This window comes from Lepidochelys kempii, chromosome 13 (assembly GCF_965140285.1).
Source record: "Lepidochelys kempii isolate rLepKem1 chromosome 13, rLepKem1.hap1, whole genome shotgun sequence".
NCBI classification, from domain to species: domain Eukaryota; kingdom Metazoa; phylum Chordata; order Testudines; family Cheloniidae; genus Lepidochelys; species Lepidochelys kempii.
Genome location: NC_136392.1, coordinates 26,507,186 through 26,522,561, shown reverse-complemented (window position 1 = coordinate 26,522,561; position 15,376 = coordinate 26,507,186). Strand labels below are relative to the sequence as shown.

General features: G+C 39.5%; 1 protein-coding gene across 9 annotated transcripts in view; it reads left to right on the top strand.

Annotated features, from left to right (window-relative positions):
- Positions 1 to 14,970, top strand: part of ITCH (itchy E3 ubiquitin protein ligase) — a 116,967-nt gene extending 101,997 nt beyond the window's left edge. For 7 of the 9 annotated variants that reach the window (XM_073309885.2, XM_073309879.2, XM_073309876.2 and 4 more), the window contains 5 exons: positions 783 to 903; positions 1,498 to 1,602; positions 6,832 to 6,928; positions 7,378 to 7,450; positions 10,649 to 14,970. In XM_073309885.2, the coding sequence (XP_073165986.1) occupies positions 783 to 903; positions 1,498 to 1,602; positions 6,832 to 6,928; positions 7,378 to 7,450; positions 10,649 to 10,748 (496 nt within the window). In that variant the 3' untranslated portion in view covers positions 10,749 to 14,970. The remainder of the gene's footprint in view (positions 1 to 782; positions 904 to 1,497; positions 1,603 to 6,831; positions 6,929 to 7,377; positions 7,451 to 10,648) is intronic. The other 2 variants (XM_073309878.2, XM_073309877.2) reach the window with 2 other exon arrangements.
- Positions 14,971 to 15,376: the final 406 nt, after the last annotated feature.

The window sequence follows — 15,376 nt, the reverse complement described above, 5'->3', positions numbered from 1 at the left end:
AACAGAATCTGCAAAAAAAAAACCCTTCTCTTCTAGCTTCCAGCAGCCCAGGTAAAGCTTGGATTCCTATTGCACTCCCACTTCTCTGTCTCTTCCTCTGTACCCTGCTTTGTCTCCTGAGTTGCTAGGATTGATATCCGAAATTAGCCTTCTCTCCTCTAGACTCCAATTCTCCAGGTTAGGCTTGAATTCAGCATAATATCTGCTTCTCCCTGGGTTCAGGTTCTCCGGGTCTCCTGCCTGCTTTTCACCCTTTTATTTATGGAGAGTGGAATTTCTGACACAGAGCAAAGTTTCATGATTAACAGACACAAATATGGAACTTTCCAAATGGACATAGTCGTTTCTTGGTAAGCTAGCAGTCCTCATTATCTTCACCAGTACAACTTGACCTAGTTTTTCCCTTTTCATGGTTAATGACTGAGATTTCTGGGGAGAATATTGGACAAAAATACAGTTTTTTGCTTTTTTCTTGAATACCTGGGGACTGCTGTGCACTCATTAGTATAATCGCTGGATAGATACCGCCTTCTCTTTGATCATGTAAGCTTTTTCTTAGCGGAATGGTCAGAAATGAAAGGTTTTAACTTTCACTTCAATGCTGGTTTGCACTGTATTGAGATAAGGTTACAAATTATGTGGTGTTTGGTCCTCAGAACTTTCCATAATACTCTTTAACATAGTTCACAGTTCATCACAAAGTGGGCTAACAAAAGAAATGTGGATCTGGGCAGCTTGGGACAGTTTAAATGACAGATTACCTTATCTTCTTCCTTTTCCAGGTTGGTAGCAGAATGGAGACTTTCCCGAGGTGTTGAAGAACAGACACAAGCTTTCTTTGAAGGCTTCAATGAAATTCTTCCACAGCAGTACTTGCAGTACTTTGATGCCAAGGAACTAGAGGTGAGGGACTTATTTGGGTATGGGTAAGTACGGTTGCAATTAAAGTGAACAAGACTCAATGGGAATCCAGCCCTCAATTTGCAAAACAGAGCTGTGTGATTGTTGAAGAAACTGTTGGTTAGTGGTGAAAATTTTTCCTAAACAGTTTCTTTGGTTAATACATTTCCCCCAGGAAGCATTTTTTATTTAAAAACAAAAATATGGAGAAGTTATATACACAGAAGAGAGCAGTGTTACTGTTCACACTGGGTAGTCATTTTTAATATTTCTTTTAACCGAGCTCTATATTTGAGGTCCAAAAACAGGCAGTTGTTCATCTTTTCATTAGGGAAGATTATCCCATTCTGTCTGGTTTCTTCATAATCAGAGATTACCCTTTCCTATAGTAGGTCTGAATAAAGCTCTGTGTCTGTGAGGTCACCAGCATTACTGCTTATTGATAGGTGGAAGCAAGCAGCTACTTTAAAATAAAAAGTGAATATACAGTCATAGTAGGTGTTTCCAAGTGCAAGCACAGATGTCCTTTGCTGCCACTCTATAGAAGCCATTGAAACAAAATATTAGCTTATACTTCTATATTCTCCCCCGAAAAAGGTGCTTTTATGCGGAATGCAAGAGATTGACTTGAATGACTGGCAGAGACACACCATCTATCGGCACTACACCAGGACCAGCAAACACATTATGTGGTTTTGGCAGGTTTGTGGTTGATTTTTCCTTTATCTTTAAAAGTAAGAATTACAGAAGGAGTGGGACGATGCTACAGCACGATGAGTAAAAACCAAAATCACAAAGCAAGTCTGTGCTACCATAATAGGTCCAGTTCCACTTTATTTGTGCAAAGTAATGCACATTGGAAAACATAATCCCAACTATACATACAAAAAGATGGAGTCTAAATTAGTTGTTACCACTCAAGAAAGAGAGCATGGTTGGCTCTCTGAAAACGTCTGCTCAATGTGCGGTGGCAATCAAATAAACTAACAGAATGATGGAACCACTGGGAAAGGGATGGATAGGACAGTAATTATCTTAATGCCACCATATAAATCCGTGGTACACCCACACCTTAAGTACTGCATGCAGTTCTGGTCACCCCATCAAAAAAAAAGATATTAGAATTGAAAAAAGTATAAAGAAGGGCAACAAATTTGGTTATGGGGATGGAACAGCTTCCATATGACGAGAGAGAGTAAAAAGACTGGCTGTTCAGCTTAGAAAAGAGACGACTAAGGGGGAATATGACAGAGGTCTATGAAATCATAACTGCTGTGGGGAAAGTGAATAAGGAAGTGTTGCTTACCCCGTCATATAACACAAATACTAGGGGTCATCCAATGAAAATTATTAAGCAGCAGGTTTAAAATTAACAGAAGGAAGTACTTCACACAACACAGTCAACCTGTGGAACTCATTGTCAGGGGATATTGCGAAAGCCAAAACTATAATGGCGTTCAAAAAACAAATTAGACAAGTTCATGGTGAATAGTTCCATCGATGGCTATTTGTCAAGATGGTCAGGGATGCAACTCCTAGCCTCTGACTACCAGAAGCTGGGAGTGGACGACAGGGTGGATCACTCAATTGCCTGTTCTGTTCATTCCCTCTGAAGCACCTGGCATTGGCCACGGACAGAAGACAGGAGACTGGGCTAGGTGGATCATTAGTCTGATCCAGTGTGTTCGTTCTTATGTTTTTTATGTTAGGCTATCATGCAGCCAGACAAAATGATCTGGCTGACACCTTCCTCCATTCTCCGGTTGTCAGACAAGCAGAACGAAAATACCAGGTTCCATCCCAGGATTTGAGCAGTTCTATCTACATCCACTCCTGACTTTTTAGATGGATCCATAATGAATGAGAAAATTTGTCAGAGCTGTGCTAGGTCACCCCAAGACAGACACTAAAAAGCTTGGTGTTTTTGGCGGAAAAATTTATTCCAAGGAAATCTATAACTTCAGATTGCCAACTGTCACACCTGATTGTTGCAGTATGACTTCTCCAAGTAGGAAGCCATATCCTGTTTAGTCACCAAGCTGCCTGAAGATTCAAGGGAGCAGTTTCAGTCACTCATGGCTGAGGATTGCCTCATAGCTTATTCAGTGCTGCACACTTCTCAGTCTATGGCAACGGATGTAATGATGCAATTCTTGGGAATCCCAGTAGAGGTGCAACCAACGATTAAGGGGCTTCCCCTTAGAAAGGTGTGCCTTGTTCTTTTCCAGAACAGATAAGACTGCACACTCTAAAGCACTCCATAGAAATAGAGAACACAGCAATGGCTGAAGTGTTAAATGCCTTTTTTGTTTGTTTTCAGCAAAAAGATTAGCAGTGATCAGACGAATAACATAGTAAACATCAGTGTAAATGGGATAGTTTCTAAGGCTAAATCTGGGAAAGAACAAGTTAAGAATTACTGTACTTAGACAAGTTAGATGTCTTCAAGTTGGCAGTGCCAGACAAAATACATCCTGGAATACTTAAGAAACTGACTGAAGAGATCTCTGAGCCATTAGCAATTGTTGAGAACTCATGGAGGACTGCAGAGATCCCAGATGACTGGAAAAGGGCAAATATAGTACCTATCTATAAAGTAGGAATAAGGACAACCCAGGGAAATATAGACCTGTCAGCTTAACTTCAGTACCTGGAAAGATTATGGAGCAAATAAACAATTAATTTGTAAGCACCTAGAAGATAATAAGGTGATAAATAACAGTCAACATGAATTTGTCAAGAACAAATCATGTCACGCCAACCTAATATCTTTCCTTGACAGAGTAACAAACCTTGTAGATGGGGGGCGAAGCAGTTGATGTGATATATCTCAATTTTCTTAAGGTTTTTGCTACTGTCTCTCATGACCTTCTCATAAGCAAACTAGGGAAATTTGCCTAGATGAAACTACTATATGGTGAGTGCACGATTGGTTGGACAGTTGTACTGTTTTAGTTCACTGTCACGTTGAAAGGTCATATCAAGTGGGGTCCCACAGGGATCTGTCCTAGGTCTTGTTCTATTCAGTATCTTCATGAATGATTTGGACAATGGCATAAAGAGTGCACTTATAAAGTTTGCGGTTCTAGGAGGGGTTACAGGCACTTTGGAGAACAGGATTGGAATTCTATATGATGACAAACTGGAGAAATAGTCTGAAATAAATAGGCTAAAATTCAGTTGGGACAAATGCAAAGTAGTACACTTAGGAAGGAAGAATTGATTGCACAAATACAAAATGGAAAATGACTGCCTAGGAAGGAGTACTGCAGAGAAGAATCTGGGGTTATAGTGGATCATAAACAAAATGAGAATCAACACTTGCAAAAAAAGCAAACATCATTCTGGGATGCATTTGTGGGAGTGTTGGAAGCAAGACATGAGAAGTAATTCTTCCACTCTACTCAACACTGTTAAGATCTCAACTGGAGTATTGTGTCCAGTTCTGGGCACCACACTTCAGAAAAGATGTGGACAGATTGGAAAAAGTCCGGAGAAGAACAACAACAATGATTAAAGGTCTAGAAAACATGACCTATGTGGAAAAATTGAAAACACTGGGTTTCTTTAGTCAGAAGAAGAGAAGACTGAGGGGGGAAGTACCTAAAGGGTTGCTCTAAAGAAGAGGGTGATAAATTGTTCTCCTTATTCACTGAGAACAGGAAAGAAGTAATTGCCTTTAATTGCAGCATGGGAGATTTAAATTAGACATTAGGAAACTGTCAGGGCAGTTAAGCACTGGAATGGATTACCTAGGAAGGTTGTTGAATCTCTGTCATTGGATGTTTTTAAGATCAGGTTAGACAAACCCCTGTCAGGGGATGGGCTAGATAATAGGTGGTCCTGCCTCAGTGCAGGGGACTGGACTAGATGACCTCTTGAGGTCCCTTCCAGGCCTGCATTTCTATGATTCTCTGATAAGAATAGTTCTGAAGTGCTTGGGACTCTACACCCCCACAATGAAAAGGACACTATATCATCCTCTATACCAGCCTAGACAGCAATATTACCATCAGGCAGACCAACCTAAGAAGAGGAAAAGATCACAGAGGAGGCAGCAGATGCCTGCCTTTTCCTCAGGTAAAGGCATCCCCAGTCCTCAAAATAGCAGATTTGACTCATTTGAGGACAGCGTGCCAGTTGACCTGGATCCATCTGGCCCTTTCCTGCCTTTCTGGAACAGTTTACCCCATTTCCTGCAGACGTTTGTAGAGCAACAGCATGGTCCTCGGTCTGTACTTTTACCAGACATTCCAGACTGTTGCTTCAAGGAAAGATCCAGACGTAGGCAAGGCAGTCCTACAGTCCCTCTTCTGATGAGACTTGGAGCCCCACCTCCTGAGGTAACAGCTTGGGAGTCACCTACAATGTAATGGACATATGTAAGCACTCAAAGAAGAAAAAGCAGTTAGTGACCTTCTTGTGACTGCTGTTTTTCTAAATGTGTTGCATGTGTCTGTTACACGACCCACCCTTCTACCCCAGTGCATCAGAGTCTACCACTGGATTCTAGAGCAAAGGAACTGGAGGAGGGATGAGGCTTTTCTGCCCTCTGAGGAGCTGAGCAGTGGGCAGGGCTGCCCAGTGGGTATTGCTGGGGAAAATTCTCCAGCACCAGTGCAGATGCCTACAGTGTAATGGACATATGCAACACAACTCAGAACAACAGTTAGGAGAAAGTAAGTAGCCTTTCTTTCTATCTAAGAACTTGCAGCAAAACCCACCCTTCTATCATGCATCTTATTAATAAAGCCCTACACAGATCAGGAAAACATGCTACCTGCTAAAAGAAAGAAATGGCCATAAGGTGTGAAGAAGTAGTTGCCCTAGCAGTGCTGATGGTTTTCAGCTTTATGATAAAGTATTTCACAACTTCTGCTGGGATGGACCTAAGATCAGAGAGACTTGTTAACAGGTTTCCTCAATTTAGGAGTAAAAACCTGCCTTGTAGGGGCAGCTAGTGACTGGCGCTACTGACCATTCTGAACCCCAAAGCACTAAAGGTACTCCAGTATCCTGCCCAGCTGTCCCTCTGCGTCCCCTGGGCTTTATTACAAAGTGTGAATCTGAAATGGAGACAGAGCATTAGTGATGCTACTGTCAGTCCCTGCATACAGCAAGCCTGGAAATACATATTTTCCTGCAGGTTCTGGAGACATTAATTCCCTTATGACTGCCATGACCCTTGGAGAACTAGATGTTTGGCTGTTGGCAATAGGCACTACAGCTTAGTTATTCAACCGGAGTTTAATTTTTCTGTTATCAAAATTACATTCTGCTCTCTTCCCTCCTCCCCCAGTATATTAATACTGCCACCAACATGGGAATATAGTCCCAGGAAGGGTATGTTTCCTGTTACACCAGTAGAAAGCCGATCTTTCAGACGTTAGCATGTCAAATGTTGGATACTGAGTGTCTGATCTTCAAAATGAAGATTAGAACGGTGTAGTATTAAATGATGATCACCTTTTGGACAGTTAGTATTTTAGAATATTTTTCAGAAACCTATTTTCTGTCTTTCCTAAAATAAAAATATTTAGGAGCTATCTTGATGCGCTCCAAAGAAAATTCTGGTAGTCACTTATGCAGACAGAAACCTAACATGTTCTTAATTCTGAATAAAGAAACCAAGTAACTTAAATGTAACATAACATGTAACTTTTTATGTTCCTCTTCACCTAACTCATGTTCTTTCGGGCAAGTAATTTAACCTCTCTATTCAGTGCCTTATTTGTGAAATGGGGATCATAATGCTTCCCTAACTTTGTAAGGTGCTGAGAGAGACTTTATTAATGCATACTATTACTGCTCCAGAGGATTTTCACAGTAATATAACTAATTGGTTAATTTATGGTCATAGATGTTCTTTGTGAAAATAATTGTGTGTAGAAGGCGCACCTACATATCTGTTTTATATTCGTTCCCTTTCAGTTTGTGAAAGAAATAGACAATGAGAAGAGAATGCGACTATTGCAGTTTGTTACAGGAACATGCAGATTACCAGTTGGAGGATTTGCTGACCTCATGGGTATGTAGAATAATCCTTCTAATGTATTAGCTCATTTTTTAAAAGGACAAATTGTATTTTGTGATTGTTTATGAACAGCTTTTTTGTAATGAATCAAATCAAATACATTTCACTAGCTATTCTCATAATTCCCCATTATATTTCAACCATGGCAGGGTGGAGAAAAACATACACTGATCTCGAGTGCTCCCAGACTGCCTTCAAAACCATTTCTTTAAGTTTGTGCACTTCACCATGTAAATGGTTTGATCTGGCTGGAGATGAGTGATTGAAGGCAGACTTCTTTATTCTTCTATTGCCAGTAAAGATAATCTTGTCTTTTTGGGGTGCTTTAGATTTGATGTGTAGAATATTATCTACTGCATTAAGGAAAGCTAGCTATGTCCCACACTTTCTCATGCCAGTTGCAAATATGGGTATCACTTTAAAATACTTGATTTTTATTGCAGGGAGCAATGGACCCCAAAAGTTTTGTATTGAAAAAGTTGGAAAAGAAAACTGGTTACCCAGAAGTCATACTTGGTGAGTACTCGTTAGATTAGAATATTATTGTCCTTCTAATAATCCTTTGTTAGACTACTTTAATATTTTAGCAAGGGTTAATATAGCAACAGTTTATTTTGGGACTCTAAGCATAAGTGATGCTCAAATATATAGGGGTCCAGAGATTACAAAGAAAAATTAACTCTGGCCTGGAATCTGCTTTACAGCCATAATCACCCTGTATTCTGCAAATCCTACATTAGCTTTAGCGAAAGTGGAGAATGCCCAGGACCTTTTGGAGTCGAGCCTTAAGTATGGATAATCATTTTGAACTGAATCGTAGTTTAGTATAGAACCAAAACAATTTTATAGTTCGTACTCTAAACCTTAGTGATCCACATATTTGTTTCCAGTGGGTAATCAACCATTTATTTTTTTAACTTGATTTACATATTTATTGCCCTCCATTTGTTTTTCTGGCCAGCTGTAGCAAACAATACCCTCTGCAAAAGTGGAACTGCCTGTAAAAGGAAACTGACCCCACACTTCAAGAAGGATGTGGGAAAATTGGAAAGAGTCCAGCGGAGGGCAACAAAAATGATTAGGGGGCTGGAGCACATGACTTATGAGGAGAAGGCTGAGGGAACTGGGATTATTTAGTGTGCAGACAAGAAGAATGGGGGGGGGGGGGGGGTTGATAGCTGCTTTCAACTACCTGAAAGGGGGTTCCAAAGAGAATGTATCTAGACTGTTCTCAGTGGTACCAGATGACAGAACAAGGAGTAATGGTCTCAAGTCTAGGTTGGATATTAGGAAAAACTTTTTCACTAGAGGGTGGTGAAGCACTGGAATGGATTATCTAGGGAGGTGGTAGAATCTCCTTCCTAAGAGGTTTTTAAGGTCAGGCTTGACAAAGCCGTGGCTGGGATGATTTAGTTGGGGATTGGTTCTGCTTTGAGCAGGGGGTTGGACTAGATGACCTCCTGAGGTCCCTTCCAACCCTTATATTCTATGATGAGCATCACATAATCCTAGTTATTTTCCTTCTACAGCTAGATCCAGATAGAAAGCATTTCTTCCGGCACTGGTTGTGCCTCAGTTGATAGTTTGGTGCTTGGCATGTTTTGATGGACATGTTAGGAGTCAAGTATTTATATTGCATGAAATGTATAAATGCTTTGGAGTATGGCAGGGAGGGCACAAATGATATTGAGACTGCTTTTTGGGGTGTGGTATGGGGGATACATTGGACTAGTGCTCTACAGCTGAGATAGATGTTTCAGTAAAAATAAAGTATTGACACAAAATGGAGCCAGGATAGTCAGAAATTATGAATAGCTGTAACTCTGACTTCAAGTTTCAGAGTAACAGCCGTGTTAGTCTGTATTCGCAAAAAGAAAAGGAGTACTTGTGGCACCTTAGAGACTAAACAGTTTATTTGAGCATAAGCTTTCGTGAGCTACAGCTCACTTCATGCGATGAAGTGAGCTGTAGCTCACGAAAGCTTATGCTCAAATAAATTGGTTAGTCTCTAAGGTGCCACAAGTACTCCTTTTCTTTTTCTGACTTCAAGTTGTTTCTTATATACCAATTTTTTTCTTTGTAACTGCACTTTCTATAAATAAAGCTTTAATCTTAGCTCATAGCCAGCTGTCTTTTGTAAGAATATCCTTGGGCAAGTCACCTGCAGTCATTGAACCCGGAACCTCCAGATCTAAAAGCATGAGCTTCTACTGCTTGAGCTAAAAGACAAAATCTGTTAGCACAGAGGCAAGGACCCGTAACTCTGTCTATGTGGTGCAGTCACTATCAGGAGACAGTGTCATGCTGTTAGTGTGGTTACATAAACATCTGGCCAAAGGAATGTCTCAATTAGTTGCCAGTTTCGAAAGCTGTAAGGGTCTCTGGAATTGTTTCCTACTGTGGTAAATCTTATATAAAGATGATTGAATGCCAGCACAGTCTGACTGTTGCCATTTTAACATACTAAATTTGTTCCTTCCTGCATCAAGAGAAGCTCAAATTTTTCATGACTTTAAAGTTTAGTTGATTATTATATATTGTTAGAATCCTGCCCTTATTCACTCCAAAATAACTTGAACCTTTCAACAGCCAGAACCTGTCTTTAACGTACAGCATGGTCTCCATATTCTGTGGCATTGTCGTACAGCATACAGAAAATTCTATGGCAGCTTCATTTATTTTTTTTGAAATACTGTGAATAAATCATGAGGATCTGTTTGTTATGATATTTAAATTCTCTGCCTGTAAAGGCATGGGGAGGCAGTTCGGGATTGGGTAAGCATTTTAGCTTTATATTCCTGCTAAAATGTTTAGTGGTGAAATAGTTGAGTGTGGACATTGAAACATATAGATGCCAATTTTAGAATCGACATATCATTGAGATAAAGGTCAATTGAAACCTCACAAAGCTGCTGTCTGCAAATTGAGGGAGAGAATACTGCTTCTCTTTTATACGTGAGTCGCATTTTCAAGGTTATTTTCACAAAAATGTATTTAATTTAAAGTTGAAAGTCAGACAAATATACTGTGGCAAGGGGTAGTTGTCTCTGCAAATTCTACAGCTGCACAACTAGACTACACAGCTATTGTGTAACTTAATTTAAAAATTGCATATAAACTTACTTCCAAAAAAGTCAGCATTAATCTGGTCTCATTCCATCAATCACAATGCATTTATATTAGAAAATTTCCCCTTTGACTTAAAAAAATAAAAACAGAAAAGATGCAACTTACTCTCTTTGGTAGACCCTTTCCTTCAGCCATTTTCATTTTTCTCAGGGGGAAAAAAATAAGCAGTTTTAAGTAGAGTAATATTACCAGTGCATACACTTTTAAAAGTGACTAATGATTTTGGGTGCCCAGCTTAACACTTTAAAGGGATCAGATTTTTAGTCAATGGATAAGTGCACCACACTTCTGGAAATCCAATCTCTTTCAAGTGTGTCAAGATTTGCACCCAAAAATAGGGACATGTGAAATCACTGGTCACCTTTTGAAAATGTGTAGACCCAGGCTATCAGTGGATTTTTTTTCTTTCTCCATCTAAATATAAAATAAATAGCTGTGTAATAAGTGTGATTTCTACTCTGGATAGTGGGGAGTTGAGTACCCTGGATTTATGTTCAAGGTGCATCTGTTAGTAAAATGATTGGTTTTGTTGTGTTTTAATTTTTTTAAATTCTTTTTTAGAAGTTGTTTAATTTTTATTTTCAGTTTCAATCGCTTGGACCTGCCACCCTACAAGAGTTATGAGCAGTTGAAGGAAAAATTATTATTTGCAATTGAAGAAACAGAAGGATTTGGGCAAGAGTAATCACATGTGTGAATTTGCACCCCGAAGAACATGAACTTGTGTGATGTATGTTCTTCTCTTCCTCTGCTTGTTGCACATCTCATTGTAAAGTAAACTTGACTAGGATTTATTTAAACAATTACTAGTGTGTAAGTAAATGGATGTTATCCTGAGACTTTATCCCCACTAACTCTGGATTTCTACAGAGCCCTTCCAGAAATCAAATCAGCAAATTATTCATCTACAAATGAAATGTGACCTAACTAGAGATTTAATACAGCTCTCAGCTCTGCTTTGTTTCACAATTCATTAATTAGAATGTGTCCTCCTTAATGACCGTTTTTTAAAAACTGGGCTCTGTCTTTCCTTTTTAGTAGCATTTCTTTTGCTACTGATGCACTGGGAAGTGCAATGCTGCAGCATCCTCATAAGCCTCTTTACAACAGTGTTATTAGAGCCAGCTTGTAGCCAGCTTCTGGGTACTATGAGCAGATCCATTGCTTGGCTGTTGTGTCTTACTCAAGTGTGGCCTGACTGTTTGTTTGTTTTTTCCCCTCCTGGAGCTTGTTCACATTTCATTTTGATTCAGATCATTGCTAAGGGGGGTGTAGAACTACTGCACATGTCCAGAGTATACCTTGTTTTGTTTTTTAAATCCTGTTAATTCTGGCATGATAACCTGTCTGAGGTTGTTGCCATGTTTGAGCTCCCTCTCCTATCTCAGAAGAATTTTGATCCATTTCCATATAATACACACACTTAATGTCAGATACAATATTAACACTGTGGTACTTCAACACTCATTTTGCAAAAGATGAGACCATCTGGGATTTCAAGTAAATGCACTGAATACATTTGCAGATTGCTGTTTCTTATCAAATGCGTTAATGGAAAGTAGACTTGATGTTGCTGTTAAGTGCCCAATCAAATAGTTTTCTTCTAGGATTTTATCCTGTTGTCAGGAAGAGGTATACCATGTAACTGGATTCTAAAACATGGCTATAAAGCAGCCTCAAAATTGTATTGCTTTATAATTTTAGTGGAGAACTGATGTGCTATAATTGGCTAAGAAATAGTCAGTCCTAGAAAGTTTAGTCAAGGATTGCAGACGTCCAAATGTTGATATATCAGTAAATTCAGTAACTCCGTAGAGGTTAGAACTAATGTGTTCAGACTAACTCGGCCCTGAGTTGCTTCTGAGCAGTAACTTCTGTAGTGTGTGTATTCTTTCTGATTTGGACGGATAACACCTTTCACTTCCTGTTATCTATTAGTATTACAATTTTCTAACAGCATACAATAGTATTTTACATTATACTTCCTCTTTTGGAATTAATGCACTTTCTGTATATGGTCAGCTCTCTCCCTGGCCTTCCTTCCTCCGGTTGATTAAACTTCAATGGGATGAGTTTCTAACTATGGGAAGAGAGATGACGCTTGAAACGGCAGTAGTGCATGTTAATGCATACCTGCTTCTGCCTCCAGAGTGTCACAGTGCCCTTTGGAAGGCTACTAATATTAGAGTTGGAAGAGGACAGATGGGCACTGTCCAATCGAACTTCCATCTGGGAAGAAAATGTTTCTTAACATTTATTGTGAGGGCTTTTCTGTACCAGGTCATGCAAAGGGATCAGTTGTTCCTCAGCATGTGCTTGTAAGAAGGGGGAATGGCTTAGACCTCTAGTGTTTTTACTTTTTTTGCCATGCATAGTCCAAGAAATGCATGTAAACATGTTGCTGGTTTTCGAGAAATTGACCCACTTTTATCTTTTCCCTGGTGGATGAGAAGTGAACTGACTTTATCTTATCTGGAGGAATGTCTGCCAACTCCCAAAACATCTGATGAATATCTTGCAACATATGGCTCATGGAACAAAAGCCTGATAAATATTTTCTGTTGATGATTCTTACAATGAAGCCTAGTTATCTAACATATTTACGAGAAAGATTAGATTAAGTGAGATAATGGGAGATTAAGCTATGGAAAATAGTTTTTGTGTTCTGCATAATGATTCATGTTTCATGTAGGGACCTAGATATATTAATGTATAAATATCACCCAGAAGGCTTTCTGCCCTATATTTTTAAAATAAAGAATAGTTATAGTTGAAATAGCCATAGCCCTAGTTCTATAGGGTGAGGCTGTTTAATATTTTTATGGTTGAAATGTTTAGTTCAGGAAAAAGGTAAATGCTTGTATATATTTTTGCAGTCCGGGGTCTCACTTACTCCATTTCTTCCTTTAATTTAAATGGCATGTTTATATGTCTTTACTGCTGTATTAGGGAAGGGGAAAGGGGGCTGGATATCCCAAGCACCAGAAGTCATGTTATAAAATATTGCAAATAAGAAATATTTCACTGAAAAATTAATCTGTAAAATGAAATATTGAATTTTGGCCAAAATGTTAACATTTAAAAATAGGTTTATAGTAAATGTTTAAATTAGCAATATTTATGAAAACCATACTAAAAATTGCTTTTAAAATACATTCTGCTTTGTAAGCATTGTAAATGCTAACAGATCTGTTAATTTTTTACAGCATGTTTTGTTGAAATAAAAAGGAATTAATACGAGCAACTAATGCTCTCTTCTGCTCTTTACGGGGATCTGGGGAAACCATCATGTGTGCAAGCACACGGTTTGGCACACCATGTGATGGGCAGAGTGACTTTGGACTCCAAGTGATCTTTGGTAGAGATTAATGAACATGTATCTGCCTTCCTTAAGTTGATTTAGCAGCCTGTAAATTGCAGTAAACTGATACTTTGTCTATACTGTATGCACGTGAGAATGTCAGTGGATCCAGTTACGTGAGATTTACAATAACGCTATTTAGGATTTGGCTTTATGAAGATGTTAATTTTGATTAACATAAGTTCAGTGGATCAAAATTGTTACCGCTAACACAGTCTGGTATTTCTGGGTAGTTCAGAAAATGTTAACATATTAATGAAATGTGTCGTAAAAGAGTCATGACTTAAAATTTGCTGCAGTATAAATAGGGCCTACCAAATTTACGGTCCATTTTGGTCAATTTCAGTCACAGGATTTTTAAAATTATAAATTTTATGATTTCAGCTATTTAAATCTGAATTTTCATGGTGTTGTAATTGTAGGGGGCCTGACCCAAAAAGGAGTTGGGGGGGGGTCGCAATGTTATTGTAGAGGGGGTTGCGGTACTGCTACCCTTATATCTGCTCTGCTGCCGGTGGCAGCGCAGCCTTCAGAGCTGGGCATCCAGAGAGCAGCCGCTGCTGGCCAGGAGCCCAGCTCTGTAGACAGAGCCGCTGCCAGCAGCAGCGCAGAAGTAAGGATGGCCTGGTATGGTATTGCTACGCTTACTTCTGCGGTGCTGCCTACTGAGCTGGGACCTCAGTCAGCAGATGCCACTCTCCAGCTGCCCCCCTCTGACGGCAGCAGGACAGAAGTAAAGGTGGTATGATGTGGCATTGCCACCCTTACTTCTGCCCTGCTGCTGGCAGGGCGCTGCCTTCAGAGCTGGGCACCCAGCCAACAGCCACCACTCTCCAGCCACCCAGCTCTGAAGGTAGTGCAGAAGTAAGGGTGGCAATACAGCAACCCCCATAAAATAGCCTTATGACCCCCCCCCCCGCAACTCCCTTTTGGGTCAGGACTCCCAATTTGAGAAACACTGGTCTCACCTGTGAAATCTGTTTAGTGTAAGGTAAAAGCACACACAAGACCAGATTTCACTGTGGGCTGGGGGGAGGTTGGGGAGACAAGATTTCACTGTCTGTGATGGGTTTTTATCATGGCCATGAATTTGGTAGGGCTCTAAGTATAAAATTTTTTATATATTTTTTTTTAATTTATCCAGTTGATTTGTGTAAAAGAAAAAATAATTTGTGACCAAATATATTGCAGTTTTTAATATATGACAAAAAAGCAAACTGTGGTATAACCCACCATTTATTTGTTTCATGTTTTCCTAACATTCTGCACTGGATTTGTAATCTAAACATCTTCCACTCCGTTGGTATCTCCAGCCCCCCTTCCTGTTTTTGTGTGTGTGTGGTGGCTTTTCATTTTCTTTCAGAATCATAGTTTGTAAATATGTGCTCTAGTGAACTAGTATATGAACTAGGATCAGCAGCACTGGATTGTAAAATACTGTACTGAAATTCCATTGTTGAATTTTCCTTGAACTGTAATTTTAAATACTCAGGTAACTGTAAAAGTATCTCAGAAAGTCAAATACTTTTATAAAAGTACTTCAAGAGCTGGTCTTCCTGTCATCATTTCCTTTCCTGATATGAAACTTAAGTTTGTAATTACATGTTCCCTTTACAGTGGAAGCTGTAAGGTTGGTTTGTTGTCAGTTCACTTCTAGGAACGGTTCTGCCATGGTTAATCTCAAAGGAACTCAGCAGTGTGATCACATTATTGTGGGTTTTATGATTGGTTTCATCACAGCCAGATGTCCCATGTCCTGACTTTTAGGAATTATTTTATTTAAAGTTTAGTGCTGTACCTGGATCCTGTGCCTAGAGCATAGTGAGAATGATGGTCCGAAGAAGCAAGATCTAGGTCACTGGGCTGCTTGGAGGAAAGGGGCAAGGCATTGGTGGGGGGGAGATAGGATTAAATGAACTGTCATTCACCTTGGCTCTACACTACAGAAGTGA